At 39.0% G+C, this 17,879-nt stretch overlaps 2 protein-coding genes across 2 annotated transcripts in view; one reads left to right on the top strand and one right to left on the bottom strand.

Moving 5' to 3' along the window:
- gfpt2 (glutamine-fructose-6-phosphate transaminase 2) overlaps nucleotides 1–17,718 on the top strand; it is a 22,414-nt gene extending 4,696 nt beyond the window's left edge. Inside the window, exons 6-19 of the mRNA XM_074647515.1 lie at nucleotides 674–808; nucleotides 2,778–2,839; nucleotides 5,831–5,904; nucleotides 7,515–7,632; nucleotides 7,932–8,095; nucleotides 10,401–10,496; nucleotides 10,609–10,706; nucleotides 10,851–10,971; nucleotides 12,071–12,228; nucleotides 12,438–12,552; nucleotides 12,713–12,840; nucleotides 13,939–14,106; nucleotides 14,223–14,384; nucleotides 16,450–17,718. Coding sequence (XP_074503616.1) covers nucleotides 674–808; nucleotides 2,778–2,839; nucleotides 5,831–5,904; nucleotides 7,515–7,632; nucleotides 7,932–8,095; nucleotides 10,401–10,496; nucleotides 10,609–10,706; nucleotides 10,851–10,971; nucleotides 12,071–12,228; nucleotides 12,438–12,552; nucleotides 12,713–12,840; nucleotides 13,939–14,106; nucleotides 14,223–14,384; nucleotides 16,450–16,494 — 1,644 coding nt within the window. The 3' untranslated portion in view covers nucleotides 16,495–17,718. The remainder of the gene's footprint in view (nucleotides 1–673; nucleotides 809–2,777; nucleotides 2,840–5,830; nucleotides 5,905–7,514; nucleotides 7,633–7,931; nucleotides 8,096–10,400; nucleotides 10,497–10,608; nucleotides 10,707–10,850; nucleotides 10,972–12,070; nucleotides 12,229–12,437; nucleotides 12,553–12,712; nucleotides 12,841–13,938; nucleotides 14,107–14,222; nucleotides 14,385–16,449) is intronic.
- The window catches only part of tmem126a (transmembrane protein 126A), a 592,581-nt gene that overhangs the window by 465,130 nt on the left and 109,572 nt on the right, over nucleotides 1–17,879 (bottom strand). The gene's annotated exons all lie outside the window — the stretch shown is intronic.

Below are 17,879 nucleotides of genomic sequence, written 5' to 3'. Positions count from 1 at the left end.
TTCTAAAACGGGGAATTCTGTAAATGTACAGTATATCCTCCGTACCTTTTACATTCTATTAATTGTTGATTTCTTTTACCACAGAAGTGAGAGAAAGGTTTCTCCAAATTCGAAATTTTAACTAAACTTTGCCGTGTGTGATGGTCTCTGCCTCTTCCAACTTTCGTGCTAGCAGAGGTTCTTGTTCCCACAATGCAATGCGTATTTAAAAATCCTGAGAAAAATCGATACAGAAAATTTCTTCATATTAACACGGCACATTGGCCCGTATTTTTACAGACTTTTCTTTGAGTGTACAGTAGCCCAGAAGGGACAAACCAAACACTGGCTGGCTCTACAGAGGGACATTTGTGTTATCGCGTTTTCACGTCGGCCACTGTAGAACGGGAGAAGTTTCAGTTGGTTGTAATCTGCAACCTCACCTCAGAAAGTTATGGATTCCCACCTAAAAAACGGAAAGCTTTTACCTTTTTGTTTGATATTTATATTATATTGTATGAATTCTGCTACAGTTGTGCTTCCTACTGTCACTAACCTTAAGTACTTTATAAAAACAAAGTGAGCAGAATGAATAACAAAGATGTAATCTGATCTCGCAGGATGACTGACAGTATATCCTCAGGCTGTTTATGTTTATATTAATTAATGAACCGTGCCTTCCTTCCTTCCTCAGATCGCCAAAGGATACGAGTTTGAGTCAGAGACGGACACAGAGGTCATCCCCAAACTGACCAAATATGTTTACGACAACCGAGAGACTGACAGAATCTCCTTCTCCACCCTGGTAGAGCGGGTTATTCATCAGCTGGTGAGTAGCTCACACACACACACACACACTGCGACACATCATCATTACAACACACAACACTGTCTGCTACCATGATGACACGAAAACACAGCTCAACCCCTTTACAGCAGCACCGCTAGTGGTAGAAGGCTAATCTTTGATTTGTTGTAATATTACAAGATATCAGGGGTTTGCTTCTAGTTCCTTCTTCTGCCAGTGAAGGAATATAACTAAGTGCATTTACTCAAGTATTGTACTTAAGTACAATTTACGGTAACACTTAGCAGACATGGAAATAAAGCATATCAATTAGATACATATTCTTTTCCTGGAATTGTATTAAATAAATTACCAGCTATTGGGAAATAGCGGAATTAAATAATGTTTATAATAAAGTAATTTTTGATAAATTTTGAGGTAAATATTGGCAGTAATTCCAAAGAAATTTCAAATAGGTTACTTGCTAATTATCACCTAATTACCATGAACCTGTAAAATGAAGTGTTACCCAATTTTGACATGCTTCTACTCTACTTGAGTATTTCCATTTTCTGCTACTTTAAACTTTTACCCCACTAAATCTCAGAGGTTAATATTGTACTTTTTACTCCACTCCATACATTTACATAAACAGAGAGCTTTATTTATCCCCGAAGGGCAATTCAGTTTCTGCAGTCCACCGAGACATATACACACATTCATACTGCACAATCATCAATGGCAGAGGGAACACAGTAGGTGGCATATGGGGAAGTACAGATCAATAAAAGTACAAGATTAAAAGTATTCGTAATAAAAACAATAAATACAAGAATAAAAACAAGACTAGATAAAAGAATAAAGGAATAAATAAATAAATAGAATAAAATAAAATAAAGTGCCAAGAGTATTTGCACAATGCAAATTACATTCCAAGAATGTACCTAATGCAAACACGGACAACCATTATGTGGTTAGTGCAAAATAACTGTACATTCAAAGTGAATAAAACATTTTCGTTGTCGTTCATTCAAGATAGTTTATGATATGAACAGTACTATACTACTAATGTACTTAGTAGTATGCAAAGTATCTCAAAGTGGCTCCACACTGACGAACTACAACATTAAAATGCTTTTTAGTGAATAATGTAATATTCTATAATAATATAAAACTGTGAGAGGAGCCACTTTACTTTTAGTACAGTACATTTCACTGATAACACTTCTGTACTTGTAATGGAGTATTTTTAGGCCGTGATATGTCTACCTTTAATAAAGTAAAGGATGCCAGTGAGACAAACCACAGCTTCTTGTCTTCTCGAACATTAAGAGATGGAAACTTTTACATAAAATGTGTCACACACACACATGGCACGCCATCACAAAAATAGTCTCTATAGCAACCGCCCCGACTGCATCACCGGTGACATCATCACTCGTAGAAACAGATTTTTTGGGACGGAGCGAGCCTCTCTTTTCCATTGTGCTTCAGAGTTGCTTCACACTTTTTTGGTTGGAGTGGTTTCTCTCTCTTCTCAGAGGAGGCAAAAAGCAGCCATTTCGGATTTGGGGTAATGGGAACCAGATAGTTCGACGCACTAACAGCGTCACGACCACAACACACCCTCCCCCCTCGTCTCTCTCTCTTATCCCCCCCCCTACACGCACACACAATCTCTGAGCCAGTTCTGCTTCCACCACCACAGGCAGCGTTGTGCTGTCGAAACACAGCAATAGAGGTCTTATTTCTCTTAACCCATCAACCCCCCCTCCGTACACCAACTTACCACACCCCCCACCACAACTGCCAAACCTCACTGGGTCAGAAGAAACGTTCGTTTGTGTCCTCAAAATGTTTCTCTTAGAAGTTACATGTTTTCTAGGAATATACGTCTAACTTTACTTTTATATATTTGAATTGTTTCTCCTCCTCTCCTCTAACAGTCAGCATTCAGTCTTTCATCACGCTCATGTAAACTCAGTGTTTCCTCTGCTTCTCTGTGTCTCAGGAGGGAGCCTTCGCCCTGGTGTTTAAAAGCCGTCATTTCCCCGGAGAGGCTGTGTCCACCAGGTTAGTACCACACACGCTGCGCTGACATTTCACTTCACATTTTGCTGCGGGTGTCTGTGCAGCGAGAGCCAGACTCGTCGGAGGATGAGTCAACCTTGTTGCTACAAATATGAAGCAATCCCAAATATGTTTTTGCGGAGACATTGTGGCTTATCTTATCCCTAACATCCATTTGCACGTGACGTGTTGTTATGACTTATGTGATCTGCTTTCGATTATGGTCAAATGTTTTCCGGGTGTGAATGTGTGTAACTTCCCGTCCGCCTGCATGTGTCAGTGCTGTCTGCATCTTAAAGAGTGAGGCAAAGAAGAGGGGGAGTAGAGCAGAAGGTTGAATTCAGGTTTCCCCTCTCCCTCCTGGGCCTCTGGCCTCTGGGCTGCTGCCTCCACGCCGGCGTCTCTGTGACTCATTAACCAAAGAGACTAGAGAGTTTCCTGTTTCTGCTGCCGGGAAATGCCCCTGCCAGAAAGACTCGCATCATTTTATCTTACGTTACACCTTTCCTGGTTCAGCTGAGCCGTCGTGGATCGGGGTAAAGGGAGGCTGCTAGAGACGGAAAAGGGAGGAGGGCAGTAACTTATGATTTATGCAAACGAGCTGCCTGGCAGTGCCAATGTTTGCGAAGCTGGCACACCTGCTGCTAAAGTCGGGATACTTTGGCATCTCATTGGTCTATTGTCTGCTTGCAGTTTCTGAAGACAAGATATCAGTATATTGCACAGCTTTGGCAAACTCAGTGTGGTTAATGTGTTGAACAGTCAGCATTGTCTGTCTCCCAGAACGGAGGGATGAGGGAATGTTTGTAATCATCCAGTGATGCTTGTCACCACCCGCCCTTTTGTCGTCAAGGATCAACCTCCCGGCAGGACTTTAACTCTCTTCTTCTCAGCTTCTCTCTCTTTAATTTTCTAATCTGTTGTTCCTCCTTTTCCCTTTCTATCCGCCACCCTGTCCTTCTCTTTCTTACTCCCTTTCATCCCTTTTGCTTCCCTTCCCTTCTCTTCTTTCCCTCCCTCAGGGTAAATATCGTATTGGATAGCGACCACATGTTTCTGTTTGCAAGCCTTCCCTTTTCAAGCCCTCACACCCCTTAAAACAACCAGCGCAGTACGTCAGCGTAGCCGAGCCCCAGAGACGGGCTAAAGCAGAGAGAGAAAAGAGGGATCAAGACAGAGAAACAAGGAGAGGCCCTTTGGACAGGGTTTCTCAAGAGCTGGTGTCACAATAACTAACTCGTAATAACTCTTCGCCATGAAGAGGTTTCTTTTAGATATACTGTTTGCACTGTGCTCACAAGATCAGTGTATAAAGGTTTCATCTATTCTGAGGTTAGTCTCCTCACACCTTCCCTCACCTCACCTGTTAAATCTATATATGCGGCTGCACCTTCTCAGCATATAGGAGAAGCCCAGGGGATCAGTAGCCAATGAGGAAGCAGAGTGACTCGGTCCAGGAACTGTGAGCAAATCCTAGAAGGATGTAGACTAATGGAGGGATCAGTTTACCTGCCTAATGTTCAAGATTAGAACGTTTTAGTAGATGGAGCGCACCGTGAATTAAGGCCCGGCTTCGATTCGGCCCTTTGCTGTATGTCATCCCCTCCTGTCTCTCTAAGCTGTCACTATCTAATAAAGAAATGTCCCATAATATATATTTAACAAACAAAGGTTTAGAAGGGATCTGCAATAAGTGGGAGGATGTCTGAGCCTCTGTCTGCACAGGGATGAACCCAACCTCAGGATTGTGTACAAAATGATGAAACAGTAATGTTACAAAAAGTTTGAGGTGGTGCATGAAAGAAAAAATGATTGGGAGAGAGAGAGAGATCATAAGGAGTGCCAACATCCGTGTAGCCACGGGTGTCATTAAAATCATAAAATAATCCTAGCAGAGCTTTGCAGCTACTTTTATTATATACATTTTTTTATTCTAATAAAATAGTTTTGATTAACAAGTTGCGATTCGCTATACGTGTATATTTTATGACCACTAACCTCCGCTTCAAAACAACACAAGCATGATGATGATAAAGAAACATGGCTATCTGTCTGGATCAGTCCCATTGTCTTCAGGGTTTGACAAATATTAGCAAAGTAATTGATGACATAGCACAGTAAGAATTGGATTGATTGTACAGACGGGACATCCTCAGTGAAGGTGTCAACAAATACGTTAATTAATAATAATTTAAATGATTTGTAAATACAAAAGTTCGGATCAGTCAGGAATAGGTGTGTTGTTTTTTTGTCATTTGTCTTACTTTTTGATAATCTCTTTTGGTTGTTTTTATGTCCCTGTATTTGTCTTCACTTGTTCTGTAATCACTTTATCACACAATAAATAAATAAGGAAAAAATAGAAATAAAAATAAATAGATAAACAAGAAAAATAAATAAAGGAATAAATAAACAAATAAATAAATGAATGAATAAGTAAATAAATAAAAGAATAAATAGATAAACAAATAAAGGAATAAATAAAATAAAAAAAGGAATAAATAAAAAAATAAGGGAAAAAAAGGAATAGGCATGGTTTAAAATATTAATAGCTATTTACAGACTGTGTGGGCTAAAACACACAAGAAGCCTAATTCTCCTTTACAATAATTCACTACATGTTTACAATCAGGCAGAAAAACTCATTAAAATATGCAATAATAATAAGATCGGTGTATATGATGGAATAGAGGCATTAGAGTGGGCCAGAGGAACCCTCTAGCTCACCTTGGTACTTGCATACATTACATCCCACAGGTCCTCCTAAATGAATATTCCTGTCTGTGTGTTTGAGGCTAAGGAACTTAATTTCTGTTGGGAATAATAGAGCAGGGTCGGATGTCAGCTCATCTCAGCGGTCAAACTTTCACAAAGCACCACGTGAGCGTGTTCGTACGTATCTGAACATTGTTGTGTGTCTACAAAGCCTAATCCTCTCCTTCCTCCCACCTCACCCTCCTCTTCCTCCGTCTCTCTTCATTCTTGTCCCGGCAGGAGAGGAAGTCCGTTGCTCATTGGTGTGCGAAGCGAGCATGAGACTGAAAACATCCCCGTCCAGTACAACAGTGGTGAGCTCTGTTCCCGTCTCTCTCTCTCTGTCTGTCTGCCATTATCCGCTTACACTGCACCGTGAATCTCTGCACACTATCACACGCAGCAGAGATAGAGAGAGTATTCATAATTCATCAGCATAGATTAAATTATCTAAAATGATCTTGTTCCTGGCAGTCTCTGAGCTGCATAAAGATACTCCAACAATCAGTGTTTTATTGGTCGAGTAAGCAAATAGATTTGACTTTTGAGGCTGCTTCTTAGTCACAGCACAGAAAAGAAGTTTAAAAGTAGATGAAGAAATGAAGTCTTTTGAACAATTCTATTTCAATACTGTTCAAGAACTACATTTATAAAATATATGAGAATGAAATGAGAGAATTTATTCCCTCTCCTCTTTGTGTGAGAAGTCGTACATCTTGAATATACACTTTCATTTTTAAAAGAAGACTAAATAATTTCCTAAACAGCCGGGACACTGTAGTTTAGAGCAAACTCAAAACAGGAGCAAATATTTGCTGGGGACTATTTCCAGCCAGCGGGACGGTGTGTGCGTGGGATCGACTCAAAATAAACTACACTGCCCGTGTTTATCGTGATGAAGGAACACGTCACCCTGAGCAACAGTGCGGCTCATTGATGTGTTTTTAAAAGTTTTTTGGGGGGGAAACAACGGAGCTTTTATGGCTGAGATGAATACGTTTTTGACTACACAGTTGTACTTTTCATTTAAATTTCTGATTTTAAATGAAAAGATCTGCAGAAAGTTTAAACAGTAGCCTTTAACATAGATCCTATTTTCTCTCTTTGCTTTCTCCCTGAATCCCTGGAGTAGTGTAATATTTATCTAACTCTTGATTCTCTTTCTACTGTAACAAATCCCGTAAAGTGTCGCTCTTTGCTAACCGTAGAAGTGTACACACACTGTTTAATGGTTCTGTTAATCATTGTGTAATAATTCTGTTAAACAACTTTCTTAGAAAGCCCTAAAGTGTTGCCAGGGATTTCTTTGTGTAGTTTCAGGCGGAACAATAGAGACTTAAAACAAGAGTTTATCTTGGTACTTCATCTCGACTGTGCTCAGGACTGTGTCTTCACCGCCTTATCTGCATACTTGAAATATATGGTTCGTAATGGTTAATTTGAGACCAGTCCAAAGTGCGAGGCAGGGCGTGTCGTTTTAATGGTCGAAAAAACAAATCCCTTCAATTCTCTTTGGCCCGTCTCTTTTCATAACATCTGACTGCAACACATCTTCTTTATGCATCTTGTTACAAATAAGATCATTGTTCTTGTCTTTTCTTTACTGGAAATCTACAGAAGATGGCAAATATCATCTTTCTATTGCCGTTTATAAAGCAATACGGACGTTTATTCATGACCTTAATCCGTTGTAAATATTCCTGGTAGCTGCTGTTATGTTCCACCTCGAACCTTTTCTGATCTTATGGAGCGTAAAAATCTGAATTTCACAACATGACAGACCCATAACCGCAGCGGTGACCTGACTCCATCTGGAAGTCGAGAGGAAGAATTCAAGTGATGAGCACATCTTGATTGCTTTAGTCACTCAAAGTCACTGTGCGACCTCTGACCCCCTTGACCTCTTGGCTTTTGACCCCCGCAGCTCACTTCAAGGAGGGAGTCCAGGAGAAGAACAGCCATAATCGTCCCGACTGCTCCAGCGAAATCAACTCAGTGGGGGATGGCAGGCCCGTGGAGTATTACTTTGCCTCTGACGCCAGGTGAGATTACAATCGTCTGTGTATCCGTATCATTGAATTCTTAGTCTCTTTCTCTCTACCGTTTCTATCAAAGTATGAGGAAAAGAAATTAAAAAAAGAAACATGTTTAGTGCCCTGTAAAAACACCAGACTCATCAAAGTATGAGGAAAAGAAATTAAAAAAAGAAACATGTTTAGTGCCCTGTAAAAACACCAGACTCATCAAAGTATGAGGAAAAGAAAAGAAATAAATAAACACGTTTAGTTCCTTCTATAAACACCAGACTCGTCACATGTACCCATCTTATCTCTCCCCACAGTGCCATCATCGAGCACACCAACAAGGTGTTGTACCTGGAGGATAACGACATGGCCGTGGTGGCCGGCGGGAAACTCTCCATCCACAGGATGAACCGGCAGGTCGGTGATGATCCGGTGAGGGCCATTCAGACGCTGCAGATGGAGCTGCAACAGATCATGAAAGGTCAGATAACGCTCAATAAACATGACATGAGGACAATACGTTGATTTATTTTTATTTTAGTCAACTAGTTTTGCTTAAAAGGGTATTATTGGGTAACACAGTAAAGAAGATAAGGCATCCTTTACTTAATTAAAAGTAGAAATATCATGGCCTCCATTATAGGTACAAGTACAGAAGTATAATCAGCAAAATATACTTTAAGTATCAAAAGTAAAGTGGCTCCTTTTACAGTGTAATAACATTATAGAATATTACATTATTCACTAATGAATACACGTTTTAATGTCGTCAGTGTGGAGCCACTTTGAGATACTTTGCATACTATTAGGTGCATTAGTAGTATTGTACACTGCATCATATCATATACTGTAATCATGTGCTGTTTATGTAAAAGTAGTGGAGTAAAAAGTACAGTATTTCTGTCTGAGATTTAGTGGGGTAAAAGTTTAAAGCAGCAGAACATGGAAATACTCAAGTAGAGTACAAGTATGTAAAAATTTGGTAACACTTCATTTTTACAGGTTCATGGTAATAAGGTGATAATTAGCAAGTAACCTATTTGAATTTTTTTTTTAAATTAATGCCAAATGACCCCAATGTTTACCTCAAAAATTACTATATTATAAACATTATTTAATTCCGCTATTTCCCAATAGCTGGTAATTATTTAATATTTTTCCAGGAAAAGAATACAAAGTTAATTGATATGCTTTATTTCCATGTCTTCTGATAAATAGATAATCATTTCTTAAAAACATCCCTGAATCATGACATCAGCTACCAGGTTACATTAGTGTAGACAATAAGTCACAATGGAGAGATTTGTGTTTGATCAGAAGTATCTTCTTTTAGTTTTCCACCTCCGATGGAGAGCAGCCACTTCTCAAGACTAAGGGCTCTATTTTAACCATTATATGCTACTTTAGCATATAATGTTTTTCGATAAATTGAGGTAAATATTTTGGGGTAATTTGGCAGTAATTCCAAAGAAATTTCAAATAGGTTACTTGCTAATTATCACCTAATTACCATGTGTACCAAGTGTTACCGGGTTTTGTTAAAACATACCAGAGATCAGAGGTTTTAAAGAACACTAACTTTGGTGAATGAAAAACACTCATTGGTGTCACCTTACAATGAATGCACTTAATACTGGCACCAGGAAACAGACCCGACACACGAGCGGTAACATGGAGTTAAAAAACAATCTTTACAACCTCAATTATACCCAAGAAACAAGGTCACAGATGGAGGTGTGCTCCTCGTCTGAGCCGTCTAGTCTCAACAACACAATGCCTGCGTCAAGACACTGAGACACAACAATCTTATAACGTTTCTGATTAGACGTCTTCAGTTGCTCACAAAGTAAGGGGAAGGATCAGGGTCGGTTAACGCTGCACAAACACTTCATATTTTATACCTAAAAAGTATTTTTCCACCACACCTTCTGAATACACTGAGAACACGCAAGCATGCAGTGCTACCAGTCAAAGTTTAGCTTGTAGACTAGCTCGCCCTCTGCTGGCTGAAAGCATACATTGCCAACCATGAGACCTTGAAAAAAAGGGAGGGTTTCAAAACCAAAACACGGGGGTCTGGGGGTCCTCCCCCAGAAAAGCTTTGTTTCCTTCATTCTGGTGACTTTAAAAGAGTGAAAATAACAAAATAATAATTACACTGCAGCAGCATTGTTATGCAACACTATATCTTTCTCTTAGTTCTATCCATTTCTCTCTCCTTCTCTCACTCACTGAAAGTCAGACAAAACGCTACCACTGGGCTCTGAAACCCGTTATTTCCAACGGCTTGCAACGCGCCACGACAGCTTTTCGCTGCATCGAGCAAAGCCCAACTTTGGGCGCTGCATGTTGTGTCGAGCGCAGCTTAAACATGAGCTCAAACTGCGCTGTGTTCGCGAGCATAGACAGCTCTTTTCTGCTGATAAACAGACAGTTGGTGTAGCTCTATTGTCGTCCGGGTGGAAACAGTAGAGATTATACACACTGTTCAGTTCCAGAGAGAGGCTAAGGCTAAAAAAAGTGTCAACATTTGTCATAAATCTTGACAAATATGGGATAACTGTGACCCCGGGAGGAAAGCGGGAGAGGGCGATGAAAAACAGGAGTCTCGAGAGGGTTTGCACGTATGGCTGAAAGTGGAAACATAATACAGTTTTTCAGCCTCTTTCAGCACAGACCCTAACCCTCCATATATACCCTCTGTTTTAATTCTGCATGTCCTCACATGTCATGAGGAGTTCTGACCAGGTCATCTGATGTACATGTATGTGCTCCTCTCTTTGCAGGCAACTTTGATGCCTTCATGCAGAAGGAGATCTTTGAGCAGCCGGAGTCCGTCGTCAACACCATGAGAGGACGCATTTGTTTTGACACCAACACAGGTGACTAGTGATCTTTCAAACCTTCAAGTTTTAATCATATGGAGAAATGGTCCCTGATCCAAGAAGCAATCAGAGACTAAAACATGTATTTAAATGTCCTCTGTTTCCTCAGTGATTCTCGGTGGACTGAAGGACCACCTGAAAGAAATCAAACGTTGCAGACGGTTAATCGTGATTGGCTGCGGCACCAGCTTCCACGCTGCGGTGGCTGTGAGTAGAGCTGTCAAAAGTTAGGATATGCATGATGATGATCATTCTGGGAGAAAGACGGTTATGATTAGTGGAAAAACACAAAGTTGTGATGATGATGATGATGATGGTAAAACTGCTGCTTTTGTTCCCCCTGATGTTCAGACAAGACAGATCCTGGAGGAGCTGACGGAGCTGTCTGTCATGGTGGAGCTGGCCAGCGACTTCCTGGACCGCAACACGCCCGTTTTTAGAGACGACGTTTGCTTCTTCATCAGCCAGTCAGGTGAAAAAACAAAACATGAAAAAAACAACTTATTTTTGTCTTCTGAGGTCACTGGTTTAATTTTGTTGGATTTTAATTCATCAAAAAAAACAAAAATGTAAATGATGGTCTTTGCTTTTAAGACAAATCTGACTATAAAACCGGGTTGTTCAGATTCAGATCAACTTTATTTTCCCACACAGGGAAATATATTTTATGTCCAGTACTCCAGACATGAAGACGACATAAAGTCCACAGTAAAAATAATAAAAACGATAGCATAACATACACAATAAGACCACAACATACTTGTAATAAAACACATTTGATCACATTGAGACTGAGACTAAATAAATAAAATAAATAAAATAAATTAAATAAATAAATTAAAAATAATAATAATAAATAAAAAAATATAAAAAATAAAACAAAATAAAAAAATATAAAACAAGCAACCCACTTTAACGTCAAATATGATAAAAAAGTGCAAAAGTGCAAGTGACCAGCTAAGAGACCAGTGGATCCAGCTGCATGTTATACAGGCCGATGGCTTGAGGAATAAAAGAGTTCTTTTATTTACTTGTTCTGATTTTATTTTGAAGGGTCAGGTTGCTGCTGCGTCTGTAATTGGAGTGAAGGGGATAGCTTCTATACTGTAAAAAAAAATCCCATTTTTGTTGTAGGATGAGTTTGGTGAACCGACTAGTGGCTGTTTCTTGGTCAATACCCATGATTTTTTCCCGTTGTCCTGATTTGACGTTGCAGCCTGTCTTGGTCCTGTTTGCACTGACTGATGTATAAAACCAACAGTTTACATTAAAATGGTTAAGTTTGCATTAAAAAAAAGTACATTCTCTGCTGCATTTTCCTGATTTTTGAAGCCGCACAGTCCCCGAAGTTAAGTTTATTGTCTATTTCAATTCCCAAGGTATTAGTATGTTGTGACCATTTGCACTAATTCACTGTTGATTCTTGTGGCAGGCAGTGTGGTCATGTCATGGTCCTATGTGAAACCTGTTGACAGTATCATCATCTTTTTGTGTGTTACTTCTAACAGCGACCTTATTGTGCTGTAATTCTGCATTGTAAGCATATCTTTTCATTCCCTCCGCTCCCTCAGGAGAGACGGCAGACACCTTAATGGCGCTACGCTACTGTAAGGGCCAAGGTGCCCTGACGGTTGGTATAACCAACACCGTCGGCAGCTCCATCTGTAGAGAAACAGACTGCGGAGTCCACATCAACGCCGGGCCTGAGATAGGAGTGGCTAGCACCAAGGTATATTTTTATACTGTCTCATAACTTTATAAAATCAGTTTTTTAAGAATCTGACAACAGTAATAAGCAAAACAACATACTTAATATAAGTTGTCCAGCAGTATTAACAGCACTTTGCCTTCAATTTAATGATAAGTTGTGTGTTATTTGCTGCACCGTTCAGCAACGCTTGGAGTTATATGAGTGTTTCCTGTGTGTGTGTGATCCAGGCCTACACCAGTCAGTTTGTGGCCCTCGTCATGTTCGGCCTGATGATGAGCGAGGACAGGATCTCCCTTCAGCAGAGACGACTGGAGATCATCAACGGCCTGAAGGTGCTACCTGGTCAGTCCAACAAACACCAGCAAAATCACAAATGCAAAGCCTTCGGGGTCTCAACATAAACCGTGTTCGACCACCACTAACAAAATGATTTATCTTTTGTTTAATATATTCTCACTGTTAACATAAAACCACCATCTCCATCCCTCTTGTCCTCTCCTAGACCTGATAAAGCAGGTGTTGACCCTGGATAAAAAGATCAAGTCCATCGCTGATGAACTGTACGAGCAGAGGTCTCTACTGGTCATGGGCCGAGGTTTCCACTACGCCACCTGCCTAGAGGGGGCGCTGGTGAGTCGAGAACGCCACAGTAGTCTGTCAAAAAACTGCAATTCACTTCTCCTAGAGTACTGGTTCCCAACCTGACCTGACCCCCACTTAGGGGTCGCCAAAGCTTCACCGGAAGAAAACTTTTAAAAATATATCTACACAGTTGGCCTATATCTCAGCTTTTCCTTCATTTCTGTGAAGAAAACTAAATGAAATTGTTATTTCTAAAGTTTGGATTACTATTTAAGATATAAACAGAATCAGGGCGATAACGGTGAAGACCTGAACACGAGTTATATGCACAGACCTTCTCCTCTGCTATCCTCGTTCTGCATTAGAAAAGTACGCAGTTAAAACAACCACGGAGCTAATAGAACAACGGCCACGCATCAATGAGAAAAAAACACTGAATTTGTCAAAAAAGAAGCCTATTAAGTATGTATGATTGTTAAAAAATACATAATACAGACAGAGATTTGTATTAAAAGTTCCTAAAAATAACAGGAAAACTCATCTCTGATGCAATATTCACTGGAAATAATCAAAATTCATCCAAATCGCTAATTTTTACACAAACTTCCTGCTGTTATGCATTCACTACCTGGGTTAATTGTTCAGTTTATAAACTGACGACCCCTGACTAAGTGACATATATTATGGATATTTCATATTATATTCAATGCATAACAATAATAGTACAGAAAAACTGATAAACTGTACAATTAACCCAAATAGGATTAATATTCACAGGAAATAATTTGCTCAAAAGTCATCCAAATTGCTTGTTTTACACAAACTTCCTGCTGTTATTGCGTTCCTAATTTGAGTTAATTGTACAGTTTATTAGTTGTTCTGTACTGTTATGTTATGCATTGAATATAATATGAAATATCCATAATATATGTGACTTAGTAAGGTGTCGTCAGCATATTCAATGATAGAAAAAGGGGTCCCTTTAGCAAAAGGCTGGTAACCACTAGAATAACAATACGAGGACAAAGGATAAACATCAGATGACATAACAGAGTTGTAATGTCGGTGGTGCTGTATGTGTTCTGTTAAATATTATATGTTATTATAATGCTCTGAGCTACTTTTATTCTTTCTACTCGAATGCAGAAAATCAAGGAGATCACTTACATGCACTCCGAGGGCATCCTGGCCGGCGAGCTGAAGCACGGTCCTCTGGCACTTATAGACAAAGACATGCCGGTCATCATGATCATCATGAGAGACGCCTGCTACACCAAGTGCCAGAACGCTTTGCAACAAGTCACCGCCAGATCGGTAAAAAAAAAAAAAACACTCTCTACTGAAACACACACACCTGGACACTTTCACACACATTTACAGTGCAGCAAATCAAACAAAATGAATTGACTGATGTTGTTTCTCTCCATCAGGGTCGACCCATCATCCTTTGTTGCCAGGACGACCCTGAGATGAGTCAGATGTCCTACGACACAATCGAGCTGCCGCACACTGTGGACTGTCTGCAGGGCATCCTCAGCGTCATCCCCCTGCAGCTCCTGTCCTTCCACTTGGCCGTCCTGCGAGGATTTGATGTAAGTAGTCAACGCCATTTTTGACTCAAGCTATCTTTACAAACGTTCACTGTGTATGAAAAACAGTCTTTTTATAACTTAAAGTACTTTTTATCTTTTTATCAACCAAACTTTTTGTCTGCTAATTTGATCACTGATCTGATCTGAGATCATACAAACAATGAAATATGAGCTCTTTATCATGTCATTTTTGAAAAGGTCAGTAGCTATAGTCACATAGCAATATTATACTATGAAAATTATAACAATATTAATTTTGTCTATACACAAAACTGATTAGGAATATGAGCTTTAAATGCACATATTCAAAAAACACTGTAGAATTTGCTATTCAAATGCTTTCAGTTGCACCTGTTTGTTTATGGCTTTAATATTGTTGCATATTAGTTTTAATGCTATGCTAAGTCTGAAGTGCTTTTAACCAGTGATGGGATGTAACTGAGTACATTTACTCAAGTACTTTACTTAATTACAATTTTGAGGTACTTGTACCTGAGTATTTCCAGTTTTATGCTACTTTCTACTTCTACTTCACTACAACTCAGAGGGAAATATTGTACTTTTTACTCTACTACATTTACTTGATAACTTTAGTTACTTTGCAGATTCAGATTAATGATACAAAATATAATCAACAAATAAATGATGATGTATTATTAGTCATATTAATGCATCACTAATTGTAATCCAATAATATCATATACATTATTCTTAAATGGGACATTCTGCATAATGAGTATATTTACTTTTGGTACTTTACGTATATATTTTGATGCTAATACTTTTGTACTTTTAAGTAAAATTTCGAATGCAGAACTTTTACTTGTAACAGAGTATTTCTACACTGTCGTATTGCTACTTATACTTAAGTAAAATATCTGAACACTTCTTCCTTAACATTTGTGTTTTTAATTTAACAATAATTATTAATATCAAAGTATAATTTCAACATGTCAATGGAATGTATATTGCATGCAGCAAAAGACTCTGGGAGGCTATTTATTGCTTGCAGTTAATTAATTATTACAGTAGTGGCATATATATAATCTACGTTTCATCTCTCTCACCATGCTGGACGATGGTTTTTACACAGTTTACACAGTTGTGGCGTGTGTGTAATCAGTGACCTTTCTTATCATAAGAACAGGAACTGGTCAGTGACTCAATGTGTGCGTTGCGGCTTTTCTTTTTACACTTTAGTGGAAGCTGATCCGTCCTCTGTTGCACCATTTGTTATCCAGCTTTTCTATAGCTTGTTAATGTGTGTTTAAGTGTAAAAGGGAAAGCGTATTTTTAAGTAAGCAGTATGTTATGTTAACATTCAGAGAATACAATTAAAGCATCAGTAGGCGAGATTGGAGCAAATATGATTTAAAAAAAGTTATTTTTATAAAACGGTCGCTATATCGTGACAGTAGTACATGAAACAGGTAACCTGAACAAAATCATGTTCCTCTGTGTCCTCCGGTGCTCCTAATGGCATCTGCAAGATTTCACAGACCGGAGTAAAACAAGCAGTAAGAGCTGATCTGAGGTCTGCTGTCCATCTGCTGTCTATGAGAGCCGGCTGTCAATCACTCTGAACTCCGACCAAACGGTCAAACTAGGCAGCGCTGATCAAATATGAATCAATATGATGTTACGTTAATGTCTATTTCTCTCCTCAGATGTTTTCAGAATCATCTTGTAGTGCACGGTTTAGCTGTAAAATGAGAACGTTTGTGACGCCGCCGCCATTGTGAAATCTGTTGAAGGAACGCCAAATTCTGGTCACATGACCGGAGCACAGCCAATAGGAACGCTCTCTCTCTCTCTGAAATGACCTGTGATTGGTCAAAGCCTCCGTCACGGGCTAGATTTTCTAAAGCCTGAAAACAGAGTCATGAGGAGGAGCAGAAGTCTAGTTATCTCTCAGAACACTTGGATTACAATATGCTGAAAGATTATTATGGGATTTTTGCCCAATGATGCCAAACATATATACTGACTACTGCAGCTTTAACACACAGCGAATGAACTTAATGTGTTATTTGCTCAAACAAACCGTTTTCTTTTCTTCTTGCAGGTTGACTTTCCAAGAAACTTGGCCAAATCTGTGACCGTGGAATAATAACCGTTCACAAAGCAACGGAGAGGAGAAAGGAGGCTCATAGATTTACCCGTACAAGTGTGCAATTCGTTCAGTATGTATGTACGTATGTAGGTGTGTGTATGTATGTGTGTGCGTGTGTGTGTGTGTGTGTAGCAAGAGCGGGGTAAAGTAGGGCACTTTGTTTGCGTGTGAACATGGACGAGGGTGAGAGTGAGTGTGAGGTATACGGTACAATGATTTTAAAAAAATAAAAAATAAAAAAAAAGACAGAAATGTGAAGTCCGAATCCGACCAAAACACTGCTGAGGACGTGCCAGTGCCACTGAGGCCTCGCGGAACAATCTATGAAAACAACATTCACACATCCAAAGCAACCAACATGCTGTGCCTTTTTTTCTTATCTCAAGATGAGCCAGAAACACACACACACTACAGGCTTAGCAGAGAAGCATTGATATGGTGTATTGAAGTGTTTACAGTTGTGCAATATGGGGACCAAATGTGCATTATGTATGCACACAATCATGAGTAAGGTGATTTATTCTCTTTCCGTTTTATGAATTTCTTATGTATATTGGGGGCATCTTACCTCTCTTTACATAATGGGAAATGTAGGAATCAAACAGTTTTTATTCCAGAGAGTTCTCTGAATTATGAAGATCTCATTTTTTAAAATAATATTACGCTGCACATCCACGCCGTCACTGTGCCTGATGGGCCACGAAGCCCATAACTTCAATGTCGTTTAGCAGAAACGATACCAGAAAGAAATTCCTCAATCTGACTTTCACATCACTACTTGATTCTTGTGTAATGTTTCTGCTCCATTTTGATTGTTATTTCATTTTTAATTTAAAAATATATTGTATGTCTATTCTGTTTAACAGAATTGCAGTTTTTCCAAAGTCCGTTCATGGTAGAGCATGAACCTTTCTTTCTTTTACACTTATTCTCGTCATAGGTTGGAGCATTTCCATACACATTCATGAGAATTAATTCATGCTGCACTCGTGCAGCAAAAAAAATAATAATGTACCGTGACTTTCAATACTTTTATTTTGTCAGCCGTTTGTATGGGTTTATAAAAATAATAATATTCTGTATTTATCTGATCTTTTTTATTTTATAAGGGTTTAAGAGAGGGTTTGATTTATATCTTTTAACTGTGATTGTATTTTATACTGTGTTTTATAGACATAAGCAGGCACTATCAATCAATAAATAAATAAGTAAAGCATTCTATTCAAAGTCTGCCGTTGTTATTCCCTATTTCTCCTTATACTTGTCAGTGTTTGTTGTGATAAGTAATATCAGATGTTGATGATATATTACTACGATAATAGCTATGGGTATAGTTCTTTTTTTATATATGGATTAGACGAGAGGTGGCATGAGCGTGCATG

Source organism: Sebastes fasciatus, chromosome 10 (assembly GCF_043250625.1).
Source record: "Sebastes fasciatus isolate fSebFas1 chromosome 10, fSebFas1.pri, whole genome shotgun sequence".
Classification (NCBI taxonomy): domain Eukaryota; kingdom Metazoa; phylum Chordata; class Actinopteri; order Perciformes; family Sebastidae; genus Sebastes; species Sebastes fasciatus.
Note: the sequence above shows the minus strand (reverse complement) of the source record. Positions and strands in the feature narration are given on the sequence as shown.